This window comes from Mobula hypostoma, chromosome 29 (genome assembly GCF_963921235.1).
Source record: "Mobula hypostoma chromosome 29, sMobHyp1.1, whole genome shotgun sequence".
NCBI lineage: Eukaryota > Metazoa > Chordata > Chondrichthyes > Myliobatiformes > Myliobatidae > Mobula > Mobula hypostoma.
The window spans coordinates 31,206,249-31,229,800 of NC_086125.1; the positions used below are offsets into that span (position 1 = coordinate 31,206,249).

The following is a 23,552-nucleotide window of genomic DNA, read 5'->3' on the forward strand; positions in this document are numbered from 1 at the left end:
GACGAAGGAACACACACCAGTCCTCAAAGAGGGTCAGAAGTGGAGAAACTGATCTCTTTCCAGTTCCTGGCTGTCAATATCTCCAAGAACCTATCCTGGTCTCATAGAATATGGTGAGAAGATAGGATGAGTTTGAGTGGGATCCGGGATCAGCCATGATGTAATGGTGAAGCAGACTAGATGGGCTGAATGGCCTTATTCTGCTTCTATGTCTTATGGTCTTATATCCATGGAGTTATAAAGAAGACAAGACTGTGGTTATATTTCAGAAGGAGTTTGAAGAGATTTGGTATGTCACCAAAAACACTTGCAAATTTCTACATATGTACTGTGGAGAGCATTCTAACTGGCTGCATCACCATCTGTGATGGGCATGAGGGGCTACTACACAGGATCAAAGTAAGCTGCAGAAAGTTCTAAAATTAGTCGGTTCCATCACAAACACTAGCCTCCACAGTACCCAGGACATCTTCAAGTAGAGGTGCCTTAGAAAGGCAGTGTCCATTATTATAGACCCCCACCACTCAGGACACGCCCTCTTCTCCTTGCTACTTTCAGGAAGGAGGTACAGAAGCCTGAAGGCACACACAGTGATTCAGGAACAGCTTCTTTTTCTCTGCCATTCGATTTCTGAATATACATTGAGCCCCTGAACACTACCTCACTACTTCTTTATTTCCAATTTTTTGCACTAATTACTTAATTTAACAATATTATGCAGACAATCCGGGTATTCCCTAACCGGAAACCTTGGATGAATTATGAGGTCAAGTCCCTGTTAAAGGCTAGAGCTGCAGCTTTTAGGTCCGGGGATACTGGACACGACATGGAATCCAGGTGTGAACTCCAGAAAGCCATTAAGGGCACCAAGAGGCAATATCGAGCCAAGTTGGAAGCCCAGGCTAACCAGAGGGATGCCAGTAGACTATGGCAGGGTCTAAATGAAGTCACTGGGTGCAAAGAAAAGGCCAGGAATATCAATAACTGTGGCACTTCTCTTCCTGACGAACTTAACGTATTCTACACAAGATTGGAACAGAAGAGGAGCATACCGCTCCCTCCGGATGAACCGGACCTGGTGGCATCAAGATTCATTGTCACCAAGGAGGACGTTAGATGGGCCTTTCTGAAGATAAATCCAAGGAAGGCGACAGGCCCAGATGGCATCCCAGGACGGGTTCTCCGGGCCTGTGCAAGTGAGCTAGCTGGAGTGTTTGCTGACATCTTCAAATGCTCCTTGCTTCAGTCTAAGATCCTGTCGTGTTTTAAGAAGGCTACGATAATCCCAGTGCCGAAGAAGAGCAAGGTGGCATGCCTGAATGAATATCAACCTGTGGCTCTGACATCAATTGCCATGAAGTGCTTCGAGAGATTGGTTATGGCACACATCAACCACAGCCTACCGGTCAACCTCGACGCTTTGCAATTCGCATACCGGAGCAACAGGTCAACGGCGGATGCCATCTCTCTGACCTGGAGAATAAAGACGCATACGTAAGGTTCCTTTTCATTGACTACAGCTCTGCCTTTAATACCATCATTGCAAATAAACGGATTCCTAAGCTCCGGAACCTGGGCCTTAGCACTCAGATCTGCAGCTGGATCTTCAACTTCTCACAGACAGGATCCAGACTGTAAAAACAGGGGACACGCTCTCCTCTACAATCACTCTGAGTACCGGTGCCCCACGAGGCTGTGTACTCAGCCCCCTGCTGTACTCACTGTACACCCATGATTGTGTAGCCAGGTTTCCATCAAACTCAATATATAAGTTTGCAGATGACACAACAATTGTAGGCCGCATCTCGGGTAATGATGAGTTTGAGTACAGAGAGGAAATTAAGAACCTGGTGACATGGTGCTAAGACAATAACCTATCCCTCAACATCAGCAAGACGAAGGAATTGGTTGTTGACTTCAGAAGGAGTAGCGGACCGCAAGACCCAATTTCCATCGGTGGTGCGCAAGTGGAACAGGACAAAAACTTTAAGTTCCTCGGGGTCAATATCACAAATGACCTGACTTGGTCCAACCAAGCAGAGTTCACTGCCAAGAAGGCCCACCAGCGCCTTTACTTCCTGAGAAAACTAAAGAAATTTGGCCTGTCCCCTAAAACCCTCACTAATTTTTATAGATGCACCATAGAAAGCATTCTTCTAGGGTGCATCACAACCTACTATGGAAGTTGTCCTGTCCAAGACCAAAAGAAGCTGCAGAAGATCATGAACACGGCACAGCACATCACACAAACCAATCTTCCGTCCTTGGACTCACTTTACACCGCATGCTGTCAGATCAGTGCTGCCAGGATAATCAAGGTCACAACCCACCCAGACAACAGACTTTTCGTCCCTCTTCCCTCCGGGAGAAGGCTCAGGAGCTTGAAGACTCGTACGGCCAGATTTGGGAACAGCCTCTTTCCAACTGTGATAAGACTGCTGAACGGATCCTGACACAGATCTGGGCCGTACCCTCCAAATATCCAGACCTACCTCTCGTTTTTTTTGCACTACCTTACTTTCCATTTTTCTATTTTCTATTTATGATTTATAATTTAAGTTTTTAATATTTACTAATTTTTTACTATTTTAAATATTTTTAATATTTAATATTTGTAATCCAGGGAGTGGGAAGCGCAGAATCAAATATTGCTGTGATTATTGTACGTTCCAGTATCAATTGTTTGGCGGCAATAAAGTATAAAGTAGTTTTAACAGTTTTTCTTTTTTTTTCTTTTTCAATCTCTTTATTGATTTTGGAATATATAAACAAAACATAGCAATGATACAAATAATAGGAGATAAATTGTTACACTTACAAACAGTAATTGTAAAGTCCAATATTGAAATTTGACAATACTCCCAATCATGTAAAACTAACAATGGATAAAACAGATCAAAAAAAACTAAAAAAAAGCATGAAAAAGAAAAAAAACAAAACCAAAAAGAAAACCCCAACCCAAAAGAAAGACAAAATTAATCAACTAAACTAAAAGACTTGGGCAAATCTAAGAACTTAAAAATGAAAAAGAAGAAAACCTCAGAGCCGACGACTCCATTCCCCTCCAACAGCAATACAGAGAAATAAAATAGGTTTGGAAATAAAGATATTACATTAAGTGAAAATGCTGAATGAATGGCCTCCAAGTTTTTTCAAACTTGATGGAAAAAAAAACTGAACTGAACTGAACTTCTAATTTTCTCCAAATTCAAACACAGCATAGTTTGTGAAAACCAATGAAATATCTTAGGAGGATTAATCTCTTTCCAATTCAATAAAATAGACCTTCTGGCCATTAAAGTAAGAAATGCAATCATTCTTCGTGATGAAGAGGTTAAATTATTTAAATCTATCATTGGTAGTCCAAAAATAGCAGTAATTGGATGCGGTTGTAAGTCTATATTTAAAACCGTTGAAATAATATCAAAAATATCTTTCCAATATTTCTGCAACAGGGGACATGACCAAAATATGTGGGTTAGAGAAGCTATCTCGAAATGACATCTATCACATATTGGATTAATATAAGAGTAATAACGAGATAGTTTATCTTTGGACATGTGAGCCCTATGCACTACTTTAAACTGTATCAACCTATGCTTAGCACATACAGAGGATGAATTCACCAACTGAAGAATTTTTTCCCATTTTTCAGTCGGTATAGTAATTTCAAGTTCTCTTTCCCAGTCAGCTTTAATTTTATTAGAAGCATCAGGACATAGATTCATAATTATATTATATATAATTGCTACAACACTTTTCCGAGAGAGATTTAAATCTAAAATTTTTTCCAAAATGTCCGTTGGATATGGATGTGGGAAATTAGGGGAAACAGTAATTAAAAAGTTCCTAATCTGTAAATATCTGAAAAAATGAGATCTGGGTCAGTTTTTCTATACTATTATCATGTATTGCATTGTACTGCTGCTACAAAGTCAACAAATTTCATGACATATGCTGGTGATATGAAACCTGATTCTGACTCTCATTTTGAAAAATCTGCCATCATTTTTCATCTGATTGAATTACTTGATTCAACAGATGGAAATCACTTCTTAGCTTTTGTTCCGAGAGACAGAAAAGTCCACAACAGGATTAGACAAGATCAATAGAGGGAAGCTTATTAACCTCCCATGAGTAGAGAGTTCAAGGTCTGAGGTGAGGGGATATGAAGAAAAACTGTATCAATTGGAGATTTGATTTAAAGCGCTAGGGAAAACGGGGAAATGAGACTTGTATTTGGGCCATTGGTAGAGACATTGCAGCAACATTTAAATAGTTGTAGGAGGCTTGATTTTTGAGTACTGCCACTTTCTACCTGAAAAGAACAACAAGATGTCTTCTGACCGACCCATGCTTAAGGTCAAGGGAAAACTTCGGAATGCGTCAAATATGGGTGTTATTACTCACCTGTGCAGTTTATCCGTACTGTGAAGTTACTTCCATTCTTTGAGTTCATATATCCTTCCGTACATTTACAGTAGAAGTTTCCCGTTGTGTTGTAACAAACAGCATTCGTACCACATAAAGCTTCTACAATGTCTTTTCCTCCAGAGCACACATCGTTATCTGAATTGAAGAGAAAATGATTCAAGGTTTAATAAAAGCTCAAAAATGTATGAATTAGGAGCAAAAGTCAGCCACCTGTCATACTCCTTAGCTGATATAACACAGCAACTCAATGATATAAACAGAGAGTAAGAGGTGGAGAGTTTCTTAAATGCATCTATTTTAATGCTAGAAGCATTGTAAGAAAGGTGGATGAGCTTAGAGCATGGATTGATACCTGGAAATATGACATTGTAGCTATTAGTGAAACATGGTTGCAGGAGGGGTGTGATTGGCAACTAAATATTCCTGGATTTCGTTGCTTCAGGTGTGATAGAATCAGAGGGGCAAGAGGGAGAGGTGTTGCATTGCTTGTCAGAGAAAATATAACAGCAGTGCTCTGGCAGGATAGATTAGTCGACCCGTCTAGGGAGGCTATGTGGGTGGAATTGAGGAATGGGAAAGGTGTAGTGACGCTTATGGGGGTGTATTATAGACCACCTAATGGGGATCGAGACTTGGAGGAGCAGATATTTGTAGTAAGCACAAGATTGTGATTGTGGGAGATTTTATCTTTTCACACCCATTCTGTAAAATGAGCTGGATGGTTTGGAGTTTGTAAAATATGTGCAAGATAGTTTTTTGCAGCAGTACATAGAGGTACCAACTAGAGAAGGGGCAGTGTTGGATCTCCTGTTAGGGAATGAGATAGGTAAGGTGACGGAGGTATGCGTTGGGGAGTTCTTCGGGTCCAGTGATCACAATACCATCAGTTTCAATATAATTATGGAGAAGGATAGGACTGGACCCAGGGTTGAGATTTTAATTGGAGAAAGGCTAACTTTGAGGAGATGCGAAAGGATTTAGAAGGAGTGGATAGGGACAATTTGTTTTATGGGAAGGATGTAATAGAGAAATGGAGGTAATTTAAAGGTGAAATTTTGAGGGTACAGGATCTTTATGTTCCTGTTAGGTTGAAAGGAAAGGTTAAAAGTTTGAGAGAGCCATAGTTTTCAAGGGATGTTGAAAACTTGTCCAGAAAAAGAGGAGGAAATACAATAAATATAGGCAGCTTGGAGTAAATGAGATGCTCGAGGAATATAAAGAATGTAAAAAGAATCTTACAAAAGAAAGTAGAAAAGCTAAAAGAAGAGTGCTTAAGGAAGTAGCCCAAGAAATAGTGGATGCATTAGTGTTAATTTTTCAAAACTCGTTAGATTCTGGACTAGTTCCTGAGGATTGGAGGGTGGCTAATGTAACCCCACTTTTTAAATAAGGAGGGAGAGAGAAACCGGGGAATTATAGACCGGTTAGCCTAACGTCGGTGGTGGGGAAACTGCTGGAGTCAGTTATCAAGGATGTGATAACAGCACATTTGGAAAGCGGTGAAATCATCGGACAAAGTCAGCATGGATTTGTGAAAGAAAAATCATGTCTGATGAATCTCATAGAATTTTTTGAGGATGTAACTAGTAGAGTGGATAGGGGAGAACCAGTGGATGTGGTATATTTGGATTTTCAAAAGGCTTTTGACAAGGTCCCACACAGGAGATTAGTGTGCAAACTTAAAGCACACGGTATTGGGGGTAAGGTATTGATGTGGATGGAGAATTGGTTAGCAGACAGGAAGCAAAGAGTGGGAATAAACGGGACCTTTTCAGAATGGCAGGCGGTGACTAGTGGGGTACCGCAAGGCTCAGTGCTGGGACCCCAGTTGTTTACAATATATATTAATGACTTGGATGAGGGAATTGAATGCAGCATCTCCAAGTTTGCGGATGACACGAAGCTGGGTGGCAGTGTTAGCTGTGAGGAGGATGCTAAGAGGATGCAGGGTGACTTGGATAGGTTGGGTGAGTGGGCAAATTCATGGCAGATGCAATTTAATGTGGATAAATGTGAAGTTATCCACTTTGGTGGCAAAAATAGGAAAACAGATTATTATCTGAATGGTGGCCGATTAGGAAAAGGGGAGGTGCAACGAGACCTGGGTGTCATTATACACCAGTCATTGAAAGTGGACATGCAGGTACAGCAGGCGGTGAAAAAGGCGAATGGTATGCTGGCATTTATAGCGAGAAGATTCGAGTACAGGAGCAGGGAGGTACTACTGCAGTTGTACAAGGCCTTGGTGAGACCACACCTGGAGTATTGTGTGCAGTTTTGGTCCCCTAATCTGAGGAAAGACATCCTTGCCATAGAGGGAGTACAAAGAAGGTTCACCAGATTGATTCCTGGGATGGCAGGACTTTCATATGAAGAAAGACTGGATGAACTGGGCTTGTATTCGTTGGAATTTAGAAGATTGATGGGGGATCTTATTGAAACGTATAAAATCCTAAAGGGATTGGACAGGCTAGATGCAGGAAGATTGTTCCCGATGTTGGGGAAGTCCAGAACGAGGGGCCACAGTTTGAGGATAGAGGGGAAGCCTTTTAGGACCGAGATTAGGAAAAACTACTTCACACAGAGAGTGGTGAGTCTGTGGAATTCTCTGCCACAGGAAACAGTTGAGGCCAGTTCATTGGCTATATTTAAGAGGGAGTTAGATATGGCCCTTGTGGCTATGGGGGTCAGGGGGTATGGGGGGAAGGCTGGGGTGGGGTTCTGAGTTGGATGATCAGCCATGATCATAATAAATGGTGGTGCAGGCTTGAAGGGCCGAATGGCCTACTCCTGCACCTATTTTCTATGTTTCTATGTTTCTAAGATATGGGGCTGCTTTGGCAAGTAAGGTGAAAATAAATCCAAAGGATTTCTACAGTTATATTAATAGCAAAAGGACAGTGAGGCATAAAATTGGTCCCTTAGAGATTCAGAGTGGATGGCTATGTGTGGAGCCAAAAGAGCTGGGGGAGGTTTTGAACAATTTCTTTTCTTTGATAAAGAAAAAAAATTGACAAATCTTATTGAAGTTTTGATGAGGTTACAAGGAAAGTTGACAAGGGTAAAGTGGTGGATGTTGTCTATATGGACTTCAGTAAGGCCTTTGACAAGGTTCCACATGGAAGGTTAGTTAGGAAGGTTCAATCGTTAGCCGTTAATGTCGAAGTAGTAAAATGGATTCAGCAGTGACTGGATGGGAGATGCCAGAGAGTAGTGGTGGATAACTGTTTGTCAGTTTGGAGGATGGTGTGTAGCAGTGTGCCTCAGGGATCTGTATTGGGTCCAATGTTGTTTGTCATATATATTAATGATCTGAATGATGGGGTTGTAAATTGGATTAGTAAGTATGCAGATGATTCTAAGATAGGTGGAGTTGTGGATAATGAAGTAGGTTTTCAAAGCTTGCAGAGAGATTTAGACCACTGAGAAGAGTGAGCTGAAAGATGGCAGATGGAGTTTAATGCTGATAAATGTGAGGTACTACATTTTGGTAGGACTAATCAAAATAGGACATACATGGTAAATGGTAGGGCATTGAAGAAGGCAGCAGAACAGAGGGATCTAGGAATAATGGTGCATGGTTCCCGGAAAGTGGAATCTCATGTGGATAGGGTGGTGAAGAAAGCTTTTGGTATGGTGGCCCTTATAAATCAGAGCATTGAGTGTAGGAGTGGGAATGTAATGTTGAAATTGTACAAGGCATTGGTAAGGCCAGATTTGGAGTATTGTGTACAGCTTTGGTCACTGAATTATAGGAAAGATGTCAATAAAATTGACAGAGTACAGAGGAGATTTACTAAAATGTTGCCTGGCTTTCATCTTCTAAGTTACAGAGAAAGGTTGAACAAGTTAGGTCTTTATTCTTTGGAGCGTAGAAGGTTGAGGGGGGAATTGATAGAGGTGTTTAAAATTATGAGGGGGGATTGATAGAGTTGACGTTGTGACGAGAATACACATAAAATTAAGATGTTTGCTGGCCTGGGCTAGCATCAGTGGCATCAGCAGTTGGTCTGCCACCTGCCCTCAGGGGATGGAGAGATAAGGAACAATGGAGCAGCGTCTGGAGATGTGTAATGAAGGGACGGGGGAGAGAGAGAGCTGTCTGGAGCGGCTCCCCCCTTTGAACCCTGAACTGTTTGAAGTGATGGACAGGCGATACCCCAGCAGGGGGATAAAAAGGGACCGGTTCGCTAAGACAGACACACACGCCACCCGAGGTAACGAGACCCTGGAAGCGGTGCGCCTCTCACGAGTGGGTGAGAAGTATCAGACAACGACCAGGGTGGGAAGGGTACGATCAGCGGGAACCCGGTGTGTGTCCGCCCTTGCCTGGGTGCCGGGTTCACTGCAGAGGATCGACCGCATCTGGAGGAGGGGTCACAGTCGGTGACCTCAGGTGACATCACCAAGGACCCGCCCAAAAGTTGCTTGTGAGCCATCTCGCCGGTCTGTGAGTGAAGCCGTTCTGAATGATCAGTTGTTCCTGTTCTATCTCTCTCCCCCCACCCCACGTTGTCCATCGCCATGGCAACGATTACTGCGACCTGAAGTTTGAGTCACTTTGAAATTTGGTCATTTACCCCTAGACAACGATAGAGCTTGATTGATGCTGTTATCTTAATTCTGTGCACATGTGTGTTTATCATCGCTGAACTGTTGCATTTATTATCCTTTCGATTACTGTGTTGCTTGTTTCTTTAATAAAACTTTCTTAGTTCTAGTACTCCAGACTCCAACTGAGTGATCCATTTCTGCTGGTTTGGCAACCCAGTTACGGGGTACGTAACAACGTGCATAGGCTTTTTCCTTTGAGAGTGGGGGAGATTCAAACAAGAGGACATGAGTTGAGAGTTAAAGGACAGAATTTAGGGGTAACATGAGGAGGAACTTCTTTACTCAGAGAGTGGTAGCTGTGTGGAACGAGCTTCCAGCAGAAGTGGTTGAGGCAGGTTTGATATTGTCATTTAAAGTTAAATTGGATAGATATATGGACAGGAAAGGAATGGAGGGTTATGGGCTGAGTGCAGGTCGGTGGGACTAGGTGAGAATAAGAGTTCAGCACGGACCAGAAGGGCCGAGATGGCCTGTTTCCGTGCTGTAATTGTTATATGGTTATAGGGTTAAAGTCAGAGCTCGCCAATGTCAATCAGAAGATAGCGGTGGCAGAGACTCGAATTGAGAAGTTGGAAGATCACGTGCAAAACATGGAACAGATAGTAAGTAAGATGATAAAAATATTAAAGCAACAGGAAACTAAATTGCTTGACCAGGAGAGAAGATCGCGATAGAAAAATATAAGGATTTATAATGTTCCTGAAGGAGCAGAGGGTTTATTGATGATAGAAACATAGAAACATAGAAAATAGGTGCAGGAGTAGGCCATTCGACCCTTCGAGCCTGCACCGACATTCAGTATGATCATGGCTGATCATCCAACTCAGAACCCTGTACCAACCTTCCCTCCATACCCCCTGATCCCATTAGCCACAAGGGCCTTATCTAACTCCCTCTTAAATATAGCCAATGAATTGGCCTCAACTGTTTCCTGTGGCAGAGAATTCCACAGATTCACCACTCTCTCTGTGAAGAAATTTTTCCTCATCTCGGTCCTAAAAGGCTTCCCCTTTATCCTCAAACTGTGACCCCTTGTTCTGGACTTCCCCAACATCGGGAACAATCTTCCTGCATCTAGCCTGTCCAATCCCTTTAGGATCTTATACGTTTCAATCAGATCCCCCCTCAATCTTCTAAATTCCAACGAGTACAAGCCCAGTTCATCCAGTCTTTCTTCATATGAAAGTCCTGCCATCCCAGGAATCAATCTGGTGAACCTTCTTTGTACTCCCTCTATGGCAAGGATGTCTTTCCTCAGATTAGGGGACCAAAACTGCACACAATACTCCAGGTGTGGTCTCACCAAGGCCTTGTACAACTGCAGTAGTACCTCCCTGCTCCTGTACTCGAATTCTCTTGCTAGACTGATGGACTTTGTAGACAAGCTGCTGCGGGACCATGGAGATTGAAATTGAGAGGGCGCATCGTTCGCTTGTCCAGCGACAGAGAAAGTAAACCACGCTCAATACTACTTAAATTCCTTCGATTCAAAAGCAAGGCGGAGATTGTACCAAGGGCCTCGGGTAAGAAGAGGGTTTTTTGGAACGGGAAGTTAACATACTTTGATCATGATTACCCCCCGGCGGTCCTACAGAAACAGAAGGAATACGCTGAAGCAAAACGAATATTAAAGCAAGAAAAGATTAAATTCCAAACCCCGTACCCTGCTAAACTGAGGGTATTTTACCAAGAGGGGATACGACTATATCAGATGGTGGAAGAGGCGACTACAGACATGAACAACAGATGACTGCCAGTTAGCGTGTCAAACCAAGGGAAAGTTGGTTAGTTGTGAAGTTAGTTGGTCCTGATGGGATGAATCCTTTCTTGCAAAGGCAGTAGAAGATCCCACTGTATAAAAACATATAGTATTTGGCTCACACACTGGAATTTGGAAACATTCATTATTTTCTCTAATCAATATGAAATAGACATGTGAATAATATCAAGCAACACACACAAAATGCTGGTGGAATGCAGCAGGTGAAGGCAGCGTCTATAGGAAGAGGTACAGTCGATGTTTCGGGCTGAGACCCTTCGTCAGGACTAACTGAAAGAAGAGATAGTGAGAGATTTCTTTCTTTTTCTCTCTTTTTTTTCCTCCCTCTGTCCCTCTCACTATAACTCCTTGCCTGCTCTCCATCTTCCTCTGGTGCTCCTCTCCTCCCGTCCCATGATCCTCTCCCTTCTCCAGCCTTGTATCCCTTTTGCCAATCAACTTTCCAGCTCTTGGCTCCATCCCTCCCCCTCCTGTCTTCTCCTATCATTTCAGATCTCCCCCTCCTCCTTACAAATCTCTTACTATCTCTTCTTTCAGTTAGCCCTGACAAAGGGTCTCGGTCCGAAATGTCAACTGTACTTCTTCCTATAGATGCTGCCTTAACCTGCTGCGTCCCACCAGCATTTTCTGTGTGTTGCTTGAATTTCCAGCATCTGCAGATTTCCTCATGTTTGCATATGTAAATAGTATGTATTCTTTATACGGGGATTGCAGTTTTTTTATTTTTCCATTTTTCTATTTTCTATTCATGATTTATAATTTAAATTTTTAATATTTACTAATTTTTACTATTTTTAACATTTAATATTTGTAATCTAGGGAGTGGGAAGCACAAAATCAAATATTGCTGTGATTATTGTACGTTGTCGTATCAATTGTTTGGTGGCAATAAAGTATAAAGTAGTTTTAACAGTTTTTCTATGCTGTTATCATGTATTGCATTGTACTGCTGCTACAAAGTCAGCAAATTTCATGACATATGCTGGTGATATGAAACCTGATTCTGACTCTCATTTTGAAAAATCTGACATTATTTTTCATCTGATTGAATTACTTGATTCAACAGATGGAAATCACTTCTTAGCTTTTGTTCCTAGAGACAGAAAAGTCCACAACAGGATTAGATGAGATGAATAGAGGGAAGCTTATTAACCTCCCATGAGTAGAGAATTCAAGGACTGGGGCGAGGGGCTATGAAGAAAAACTGTATCAATTGGAGATTTGATTTAAAGCGCTAGGGAAAACGGGGAAATGAGACTTGTATTTGGGCCGTTGGCAGAGACATTGCAGCAACATTGAAATAGTTGTAGGTGGCTTGATTTTTGAGTACTGCCACTTTCTACCTGAAAAGAACAACAAGATGTCTTCTGCTCGACCCATGCTTAAGGTCAACGGAAAACTTCGGAATGCGTCAAATATGGGTGTTATTACTCACCTGTGTAGTTTTCCCGCTTTGTGAAGTTACTTTCATTGTTTGAGTTCATATATGCTTCCTTACATATACAGTAGAAGCTTCCCGCTGTGTTGTTACAAGCAGTATTGGCAGCACATAAAGCTTCTACAACACTTTTCCCTCCAGAGCACTCATCGGCTTTGTGCGGAACCAAAGGAAATGGGGGAGATCTTAAATAGGTTTTTTGCGTCTGTATTTACTAAGGAAGCTGGCATGAAATCTATGGAATTGAGGGAATCAAGTAGTGAGACCATGGAAAGTGTACAGATTAAAAAGGAGGAGGTGCTTGCTGTCTTGAGGAAAATTAAAGTGGATAAATCCCCGGGAACTGACAGAGTGTTCCCTCGGACCTTGAAGGAGACTAGTGTTGAAATTGCAGAAATATTTAAAATGTCGCTGTCTACGGGTGAAATGGCGGAGGATTGGAGAGTGGCTCCTGTTGTTCCGTTGTTTAAAAAAGGATCGAAAAGTAATCCGGGAAATTATAGGCCGGTGAGTTTAACGTCAGTAGTAGGTAAGTTATTGGAGGGAGTACTAAGAGACAGAATCTACAAGCATTTGGATAGACAGGGGCTTATTAGGGAGAGTCAACATGGCTTTGTGCGTGGTAGGTCACGTTTGACCAATCTGTTGGAGTTTTTCGAGGAGGTTACCAGGAAAGTGGATGAAGGGAAGGCAGTGGATATTGTCTACATGGACTTCAGTAAGGCCTTTGACAAGGTCCTGCATGGGAGGTTAGTTAGGAAAATTCAGTCGCTAGGTATACATGGAGAGGTGGTAAATTGGATTAGACATTGGCTCGATGGAAGAAGCCAGAGAGTGGTGGTAGAGAATTGCTTCTCAGAGTGGAGGCTTGTGACTAGTGGTGTGCCACAGGGATCAGTGCTGATCAGGGATTGTTATTTGTCATCTATATCAATGATCTGGATGATAATGTGGTGAATTGGATCAGCAAGTTTGCTGATGATACAAAGATTGGAGGTGTAGTAGACAGTGAGGAAGGTTTTCAGAGCCTGCAGAGGGACTTGGACCAGCTGGAAAAATGGGCTGAAAAATGGCCGATGGAGTTTAATACTGACAAGTGGGAGATATTGCACGTTGGAAGGACAAACCAACGTAGAACATACAGGGTTAATGGGAAGGCACTGAGGAGTGCAGTGGAACAGAGGGATCTGGGAATACAGATACAAAATTCCCTAAAAGTGTCGTCACAGGTAGATAGGGTCGTAAAGAGGGCTTTTGGTACATTGGCCTTTATTAATCGAAGTATTGAGTATAAGAGCCGGAATGTTATGATGAGGTTGTATAAGGCATTGGTGAGGCCGAATCTGGAGTATTGTGTTCAGTTTTGGTCACCAAATTACAGGAAGGATATAAATAAGATTGAAAGAGTGCAGAGAAGGTTTACAAGGATGTTGCCGGGACTTGAGAAACTGAGTTACAGAGAAAGGTTGAATAGGTTAGGACTTTATTCCCTGGAGCGTAGAAGAATGAGGGGAGTTTTGATAGAGGTATATAAAATTATGATGGGTATAGATAGAGTGAATGCAAGCAGGCTTTTTCCACTGAGGCAAGGGGAGAAAAAAACCAGAGGACATGGGTTAAGGGTGAGGGGGGAAAAGTTTAAAGGGAACGTTAGGGGGGTCTTCGTCACACAGAGAGTGGTGGGAGTATGGAATGAGCTGCCAGACGAGGTGGTAAATGTGGGTTCTTTTGTAACATTTAAGAATAAATTGGACAGATACATGGATGGGATGTGTACGGAGTGATATGGTCCGTGTGCAGGTCAGTGGGACTAGGCAGAAAATGGTTCGGCACAGCCAAGAAGGGCCAAAAGGCCTGTTTCTGTGCTGTAGTTTCTATGGTTTCTATGGTTTCCGGAACCTGGGCCTTAACACTCAGATCTGCAGCTGGATCTTCAACTTCCTCACAGACAGGACACAGGCTGTAAAAATAGGGGACAAGCTCTCTTCTACAATCACTCTGAGCACCGGTGACCCACAAGGCTGTGTACTCAGCCCCCTGCTGTACTCACTGTACACCCATCATTGTGTAGCCAAGTTTCCATCAAACTCAATATATAAGTTTGCTGATGACACAACAATTGTAGGCCGTATCTTGGGTAATGATGAGTTTGAGTACAGAGAGGAAATTAAGAACCTGGTGGCGTTGTGCGAAGACAATAACCTATCCCTCAACATCAGCAAGACGAAGGAATTGGTTGTTGACTTTAGAAGGAGTACCAGACCGCAAGACCCAATTTACATCAGTGGTGCGCAAGTGGAACAGGTCAAAAGCTTTAAGTTCCTCGGGGTCAATATCACAAATGACTTGACTTGGTCCAACCAAGCAGAGTCCACTGCCAAGAAGGCCCACCAGCGCCTTTACTTCCTGAGAAAACTAAAGAAATTTGGCCTGTCCCCTAAAACCCTCACTAATTTTTATAGATGCACCATAGAAAGCATTCTTCTAAGGTGCATCACAACCTGGTATGGAAGTTGTCCTGTCCAAGACTGAAAGAAGCTGCAGAAGATTGTAAACGAGGCACATCACATCACACAAACCAATATTCCGTCCGTGGACTCACTTTACACCGCACGCTGTCGGAGCAGTGCTGCCAGGATAATCAAGGAAACGACCCACCCAGCCAACACACTCTTCGTCCATCTTCCCTCCGGGAGAAAGCTCAGGAGCTTGAAGAATCGTATGGCCAGATTTGGGAACAGCTTCTTTCCAACTGTGATAAGACTGCTGAACGGATCCTGACGTGGATCTGGGCCGTACCCTCCAAATATCCAGACCTGCCTCTCGGTTTTTTTGCACGACCTTACATTTCCATTTTTCTGTTTTCTATTTATGATTTATAATTTAAATTTTTAATATTACTAATTTTTACTATTTTTAATATTGAATATTTGTAATCCAGGGAGTGGGAAGCACAGAATCAAATATTATTGTATGTTTTAGTATCAATTGTTTGGCGGCAATAAAGTATAAAGTAGTTTTAACAGTTTTTCTATACTATTATCATGTATTGCATTATACTGCCGCTACAAAGTCAACAAATTTCATGATATATGCTGGTGATATTAAACCTGATTCTGACTCTCATGATTGAATTACTTGATTCAACAGATGGAAATCACTTCTTAGCTTTTGTTCCTTGAGACAGAAAAGTCCACAACAGGATTAGACAAGATCAATAGAGGGAAGCTTATTAACCTCCCATGAGTAGAGAGTTCAAGGTCTGAGGTGAGGGGATATGAAGAAAAACTGTATCAATTGGAGATTTGATTTAAATCGCTGGGGAAAATGGGGAAATGAGACTTGTATTTGGGCCATTGGCAGAGACATTGCAGCAACATTGAAATAGTTTTAGGAGGCTTGATTTTTGAGTACTGCCACTTTCTACCTGAAAAGAACAACAAGATGTCTTCTGACCGACCCATGCTTAAGGTCAAGGGAAAACTTCGGAATGCCTCAAATATGGGTGTTATTACTCACCTATGCAGTTTTCCCGCTTTGTGAAGTTCCTTCCATTGTTTGAGTTCATATATCCTTCCTTACATTTACAGTAGAAGCTTCCCGCCGTGTTGTAACAAACAGCATTCGTACCACATAAAGCTTCTACAATGTCTTTTCCTCCAGAGCACTCATCGTCATCTGAATTGAAGAGAAAATGATTCAAGGTTTAATAAAAGCTCAAAAATGTATGAATTCGGAGCAAAAGTCAGCCACCTGTCATACTCCTTAGCTGATCATGCCTGATCCTATCCCTTCTCATGCAACAACTTCCCAGATATATTAAGGAACACAGGGTCTAATGAAAGGAGGGAACCAAACAAACTCAGTATTTGTGGAAAATAGTATTAAAAATATTGAAAGGATTAAAGACTTTTAAATTCCCAGAGCCCAATAGACTGCATTGCAAGTACTTTGGGAAGTGACACTAAAGTTGGCCAAAGTATTGGTGATCACTTTCCAGCTTTGTTTAGTTTCCTCATGTTTGCGTATGTGAATAGTATGTATTCTTTATACTGGGTTGCAGTGACCTTTTCTCCCAGCTGAGAAATATCCCCATCCCAGTTTTCTTAACAGAGTGTCGACACATCCAGTGGATGTCAAAATGTGCCAGGAGATTTGCTGCCAACTAAGTGGATTAAGGAAAGGGTCCAATCTGAACATTATTTTATAATGAGAACACTTTATGAATTGGACAATATATAATTGCAACAGAATAACCACCAGCTGTCCAAATGACCAGGGAAGTTCTGAAGCATCCCTGTGATGATGGTACTTAACGTACAGCCTCGCCTGGCATCTCGGGCTGGTCGCAGGCTTTCAGTGAGCCACAGTAAGGAGCTATTAATGGCTCTTCCACTCAAGGGTTTACGTGCTTTGAGAGATCATTATCACCTGTATTGTGGGCATATGGGACAGAAAGACAAACATCACCATGAGCGGCTCCAGCAAGATCTTGTCACTGAGACAAAGCTTCTTCATGGGTAAAAGGCTGCATCCATTTCTCTCAGATGCCCTGGTTGTTGTTGAGAGCCACATTGCTTCATTCAGGTTTCACTATGTGAAGCTGAGGTCCATGATGCACGGTTGAAATGGAACAGAAAGGAAGATTATTTAACCTGAATAATTAATTGATAAGATTATGGAATATTAATTGGGTAACAAAGATAGTGCCGATGTTACGAAGCAGACTACTACTACTACATCGACTCAGGCCTAGGGGGCTGGTGTCGGGCACGATGACGCACTCTCCACTTCTCCCTCTCCCTCATCAGTGTGTTCAGTTCATCTACATTAGCCACGCAGCTGTCTTCTAGAGCGTGTTGACCATAGTCTTGGGAGGGTGCCCAGGGTTCATCCTGCCATGCCTGGACTCCCATATGATGACTAGGCTGGCAGGTAGCTCAGGGTGGCGTAGACAGTGCCCCGCTAGTTGCAGTCTTCTCACCTCGATTTTAGTGGTGAGCATCGGTTGGTCATCATAGAGCTCAACGTTCGTCATGTGCTATTGTGACCTCGCGTCACGAGCCATCCAGAGCATTCGTGTATAACAACCATCAAGAGACTTCCACATAGTCTTGGTGAGTGTCCACGTCTCACATCCGTACGTGAGAATGGACTCTATAAATGCTATGAAGATCCTCTTTTTAAGCCCTCTGGTCAGTTTTGACTTCCAGATTTCCTTCATGTCGTTCATAGCCCTACACGCCAGCACATTCCGTATCTTTATATCCTCCTCTGAACTCATCACTCTTGATCCGAGGTACTTGAAGTCAAAGACTTTCTTAATGGTATCATTCTTTACGGTCTTAAGAAGCAGAAGAACAGGGAAAATTTCATAAAGATTAAAGAGTTATTGTAGGAGAGTGTAAAAAGTTGAGAAACAGATCAAGAGTAGGTCAATAGGCCGTTCATACCTGCTCTATTGTTCTGTAAGAACACGGCTGAATTGGTACCTCGCCTTCATATCTAAAAATTTGTCTGTTGCTTCGTTTAGAGTGCACCTATTTGCCAGAAATCTTTTCCTGAATGTAATATCACCTTGAGTCCAATGCATTGAGAAATGGAATTAATTTTGCAGGCATAGTATTGGAAGAAAATGTTTTGCCCGGGAAGCAAAATAGGGAGCTCCATTGTGAATAAACCTGTAAATACCATGACAGCCAGGCCAAGCTCATAGCTGCAGCCTTGGTTCATCATATAGCAGGGAAAATCACCTTGAAGCTCACAGACACAAAGCCCAGAGCAGAGGGAGTAGTTACACAGCCTCAGTTCCATGAAGAGTGAAGCAAATGTCTCGAAGCAGTAAACAAAACTGGCCCGACCCTTGCCTCCAGTCCTGAAACCCTGCCTTTTCAGTCCATCTGGGCTGCGTTTAAATTTTCTACCACTGGGTCATCCTCTGCACAGGACACAGGCCCTGCCTTACCAATACAGTGTGCTCTGTGCCTGGATCCTGCCACCATGTTCTTTCCCCTACCCGACCTTTCCAAATCAGCCCGGAACTTAGATCAATCCAAACTCGCTCGCAGCTTAGGTGGATGATCTATGTAGCTTCTCCAAAATTTCTCCGCTCCGCTCGCTCCAATTCTGTTTCAGATTCTGACTCCGTCCAGAACATGCCCCGACCCTGCTAAGACCACTTCTCCTCAAACTTGCGATGCTCCGAATTTGCATTGAACCCACATGCCTCAACCTGCAAGTCAACCTCACCTTTGCTCACTTCTTCATTGTTTGCAGTGATAGTTTACCACAATTTAACCACAGAAAAAATGCCAATAATAAAGTACTTAGTTGTATTTCTTGCTTTATGAACCACCAGAAAACTGTTGCCTCTCAGTAGAACCATAGAACATTACACCACAGAAACAGGACTTTTGTCCTTTCTTGGTTGTGCCGAACCACTTTTCTGCCTTGTCCCACCGAACTGCACCTGGACCATATACCTCCATACTCCTCTCATCCAAGATTTCTTAAATGTTAAAAGTGAGCCCGCATTTACCACTTCATCTGGCAGCTCATTCCACACTCCCACCACTCTCTGTGTGAAGAAGCCCCCTTTAATGTTCCCTTTAAACTTTTCCCCCTTCACCTTTAGCCCATGTCCTCACATAGCCTCAGTGGAAAAAGCCTGCTTGCTTTCACTCTAACTATACCCATCATAATTTTATATACCTCCATCAAATCTCTCCTCATTCTTCTACGCTCCAGGAAATAAAGTCCTAACCTATTCAACCTTTCTCTGTAACTCAGTTTCTCAAGTCCCAGCAACAACCTTGTAAACCTTCACTGCACTCTTTCAACCTTATTAATATCCTTCCTGTAATTTGCTGACCAAAACTGTAAGCAATACTCCAAATTCAGCCTCACCAATGCCTTATACAACCTCACAATGACATTCCAAATCTGATACTCAATACCTTGATTTATGAAGGCCAATGTGCCAAAAGCTCTCTTTGCCTGTGACGTCTACCTGTGATGTCACTTTTAGGGAATTTTGTATCTGTATTCCCAGATCCCTCTGTTCTACTGCACTCCTCAGTGCCTTACCATTTACCTTGTATGTTTTACTTTGGTTTGTCCTTCCAAAGTGCAATACCTCACACTTGTCTGTATTATACTCCATCTGCCATTTATCAGCCCATTTTTCCAGCTGGTCCAAATCCCTCTACAAGCTTTGAAAACCTTCCTCACTGTCCACTACACCTCCAATCTTTGTATCATCAGCAAATTTGCTGATCCAATTTACCACATTATCATCCAGATCATTGATGTAGATCATAAATAACAATGGACCCAGCACTGATCCCTGTGGCACACCACTAGTCACAGGCCTCCACTCTGAGAAGCAGGCCTCCACTACCACTCTATGGCTTCTTCCATTGAGCCAATGTCTAATCCAATTTACCACTTCTCCATGTATATCTAGCGACTGAATCTTCCGAACTAACCTCCCATGCGGGACCTTGTCAGAGGTCTTAGTTGAAGTCCATGTAGACAACATCCACTGCCTTCCCTTCATCCACTTTCCTGGTAACCTCCTTGAAAAACTCTCATAGATTGGTTAAACATGACCTACCACACACAAAGCCATGTTGACTCTCCCTAATATGACCCTGTCTATCCAAATACATATAGATCCTATCTCTTAGTACTCCTTCCAATAATTTACCTACTACCGACATCAAACCTACCAGCCTATATTTTCCTGGATTACTTTCAGAGCCTTTTTTAAACAACGGAACAAAATGAGCTATCCTCCAATCCTCCGGCACCTCACCCGTAGATACCGATATTTTAAATATATCTGCCAGGGCCCCTACAATTTCAACACTAGTCTCCTTCAAGGTTCAAGGGAATACCCTGTCAGATCCTGGGGATTTACCTACTCTGATTTGCCTCAAGATAACAAGCACTTCCTCCTCCTCAATATGTATAGTTTCCATGACCTCACTGCTTGTTTGCCTTATTTCCATTGACTCCATGCCAATTTCCATAGTCTGATGATGATACAACTATTGTTGGCAGGATCTCAGATGGTGACAAAAAGGCATACAGAAGTGAGATAAATCAGCTAGTTAGTGTTGTCACAGCAACAACCTCTTATACAACACCGGTAAGACCAAAGAACTGATTGTAGACTTCAGACAGAGTAAGACGAAGGAACACACACCAGTCCTCAAAGAGGGTCAGAAGTGGAGAAACTGATCTCTTTCCAGTTCCTGGCTGTCAATATCTCCAAGAACCTATCCTGGTCTCATAGAATATGGTGAGAAGATAGGATGAGTTTGAGTGGGATCCGGGATCAGCCATGATGTAATGGTGAAGCAGACTAGATGGGCTGAATGGCCTTATTCTGCTTCTATGTATTATGGTCTTTTATCCATGCAGTTATAAAGAAGGCAAGACAGTGGTTATATTTCAGAAGGAGTTTGAAGAGATTTGGTATGTCACCAAAAGCACTTGCAAATTTCTACAAATGTACTGTGGAGAGTGTTCTAACTGGATGCATCACCATCTGTGATGGGCATGAGGGGCTACTACACAGGATCAAAGTAAGCTGCAGAATGTTCTAAAATTAGTCGGTTCCATCACAAACACTAGCCTCCTCAGTATTCAGGACATCTTCAAGTAGAGGTGCCTTAGAAAGGCAGTGTCCATTATTATAGACCCCCACCACTCAGGACACGCCCTCTTCTCCTTGCTACTTTCAGGAAGGAGGTACAGAAGCCTGAAGGCACACACAGTGATTCAGGAACAGCTTCTTTCTCTCTGCCATCTGATTTCTGAATACACATTGAGCCCATGAGCACTACCTCATTACTTCTTTATTTCCAATTTTTTACACTAATTATTTATTTTAACAATATTCCCTAACCAGAAACCTTGGATGAATTATGAGGTCAAGTCCCTGTTAAAGGCTAGATCTGCAGCTTTTAGGTCCGGTAATACCAGGCATGACACGGAATCCAGGCATGAACTCCAGAAACCCATTAAGGGCACCAAGAGGCAGTATCGAGCCAAGTTGGAAGCCCAGCCTAACCAAAGGGATGCCAGTAGACTATGGCAGGGTCTAAATGAGATCACTGGGCACAAAGAAAAGGCTGGGTATATCAATAACTGTGGTGCTTCTCTTCCTGACGAACTTAACGTATTCTACAGAAGATTTGAACAGAACAGGAGCATCCCGCTCCCTCCAGATGAATCAGACCTGGTGGCATTGAGATTTATCGTCACCGAGGAGGACGTTAGAAGGGCCTTCCTGAAGATAAATCCAAGGAAGGTGATGGGACCAGATGGCATCCCAGGACGGGTTCTCTGGGCCTGTGCAAGCGAGCTAGCTGGAGTGTTTGCTGACATCTTCAACTGCTCCTTGCTTCAGTCTAAGCTCCCCTCGTGTTTTAAGAAGGCATCGATAATCCCAGTGCCGAAGAAGAGCAAGGTGGCATGCCTGAATGAATATCGACCTGTGGCTCTGACATCAATTGCCATGAAGTGCTTCGAGAGACTGGTTATGGCACACATCAACCACAGCCTACCGGTCAACCTCGACGCTTTGCAATTCGCATACCGGAGCAACAGGTCAACGGCAGATGCCATCTCTCTGGCCCTACATTCCTCCTTAGAACATCTGGAGAATAAAGACGCATACGTAAGGCTCCTTTTCATTGACTACAGCTCTGCCTTTAATATCATCATTCCAAATAAACGGATTCCTAAGCTCCAGAACCTGGGCCTTAGTACTCAGATCTGCAGCTGGATCTTCAACTTCCTCACAGACAGGACCCAGGCTGTTAAAATAGGGGACAAGCTCTCCTCTGCAATCACTCTGAGCACTGGTGCCCCTCAAGGCTGTGTACTCAGCCCCCTGCTGTACTCACTGTACACCCATGATTGTGTAGCCAAGTTTCCATCAAACTCAATATATAAGTTTGCAGATGACACAACAATTGTAGGTCGTATCTCGGGTAATGATGAGTTTGAGTACAGAGAGGAAATTAAGAACCTGGTGGTATGGTGCGAAGATAATAACCTATCCCTCAACGTCAGCAGACGAAGGAATTGGTTGTTGACTTTAGAAGGAGTACCGGACCGCACGACCCAATTTACATCGGTGGTGCGCAAGTGGAACAGGTCAAAAGCTTTAAGATCCTCGCGGTCAATATCACAAATGACCTGACTTGGTCCAACCAAGCAGAGTTCACTGCCAAGAAGGCCCACCAGAGCCTTTACTTCCTGAGAAAACTAAAGAAATTTGGCCTGTCCCCTAAAACCCTCACTAATTTTTATAGATGCACCATAGAAAGCATTCTTCTAGGGTGCATCACAACCTGCTATGGAAGTTGTCCTGTCCAAGACCGAAAGAAGCTGCAGGAGATCGTGAACACAGCACAACACATCACACAAACCAATCTTCCATCCTCTTCCTTCAGTTAGTCCTGACGAAGGGTCTCGGCCTGAAACGTCGACTGCACCTCTTCCTACAGATGCTGCTTGGCCTGCTGCGTTCACCAGCAACTTTGATGTGTGTTGCTTGAATTTCCAGCATCTGCAGAATTCCTGTTGTTTCCATCCTAAGACTCACTTTACACCGCACACTGTCGGAGCAGTGCTGCCAGGATAGTCAAGGACACGACCCACCCAACCAACACACTTTTTATCCCTCTTCCGTTCGGGAGAAGGCTCAGGAGCTTACAGACTCGTACAGCTAGATTTGGGAACTGCTTCTTTCCAACTGTTATAAGATTGCTGAACGGATCCTGACCCGGATCTGGGCCATACCCTCCAAATATCCAGACCTGCCTCTCGGTTTTTTTGCACTACCTTACTTTCCATTTTTCTATTTTCTATTTATGATTTATGATTTAATTTTTTAATATTTACTAATTTTTACAGTTTTTTAATATTTTAATACTTAATATTTGTAATCCAGGGAGTGGGAAGTGCAGAATCAAATATTGCTGTGATTATTGTACGTTCTAGTATCAATTGTTTGGCGGCAATAAAGTATAAAGTATAAAGTAGTTTTAACAGCTTTCCTATGGTATTATCATGTATTGCATTGTACTGCTGCTACAAAGTCAACAAATTTCATGATATATGCTGGTGATATTAAACCTGATTCTGACTCTCATTTTGAAAAATCTGCCATCATTTTTCATCTGATTGAATTACTTGATTCAACAGATGGAAATCACTTCTTAGCTTTTATTCCTAGAGACAGAAAAGTCCACAACAGGATCAGATGAG

At 42.7% G+C, this 23,552-nt stretch overlaps 1 protein-coding gene across 1 annotated transcript in view; it reads right to left on the reverse strand.

The window, feature by feature from the left end:
* LOC134339490 (adhesion G protein-coupled receptor E2-like) overlaps positions 1 to 23,552 on the reverse strand; it is a 137,944-nt gene that overhangs the window by 85,408 nt on the left and 28,984 nt on the right. The window contains exons 3-4 of the mRNA XM_063036045.1: positions 15,786 to 15,944; positions 4,411 to 4,569 (exon numbers count right to left, since the gene is read on the reverse strand). Of these exons, the coding sequence (XP_062892115.1) occupies positions 4,411 to 4,569; positions 15,786 to 15,944 (318 nt within the window). The remainder of the gene's footprint in view (positions 1 to 4,410; positions 4,570 to 15,785; positions 15,945 to 23,552) is intronic.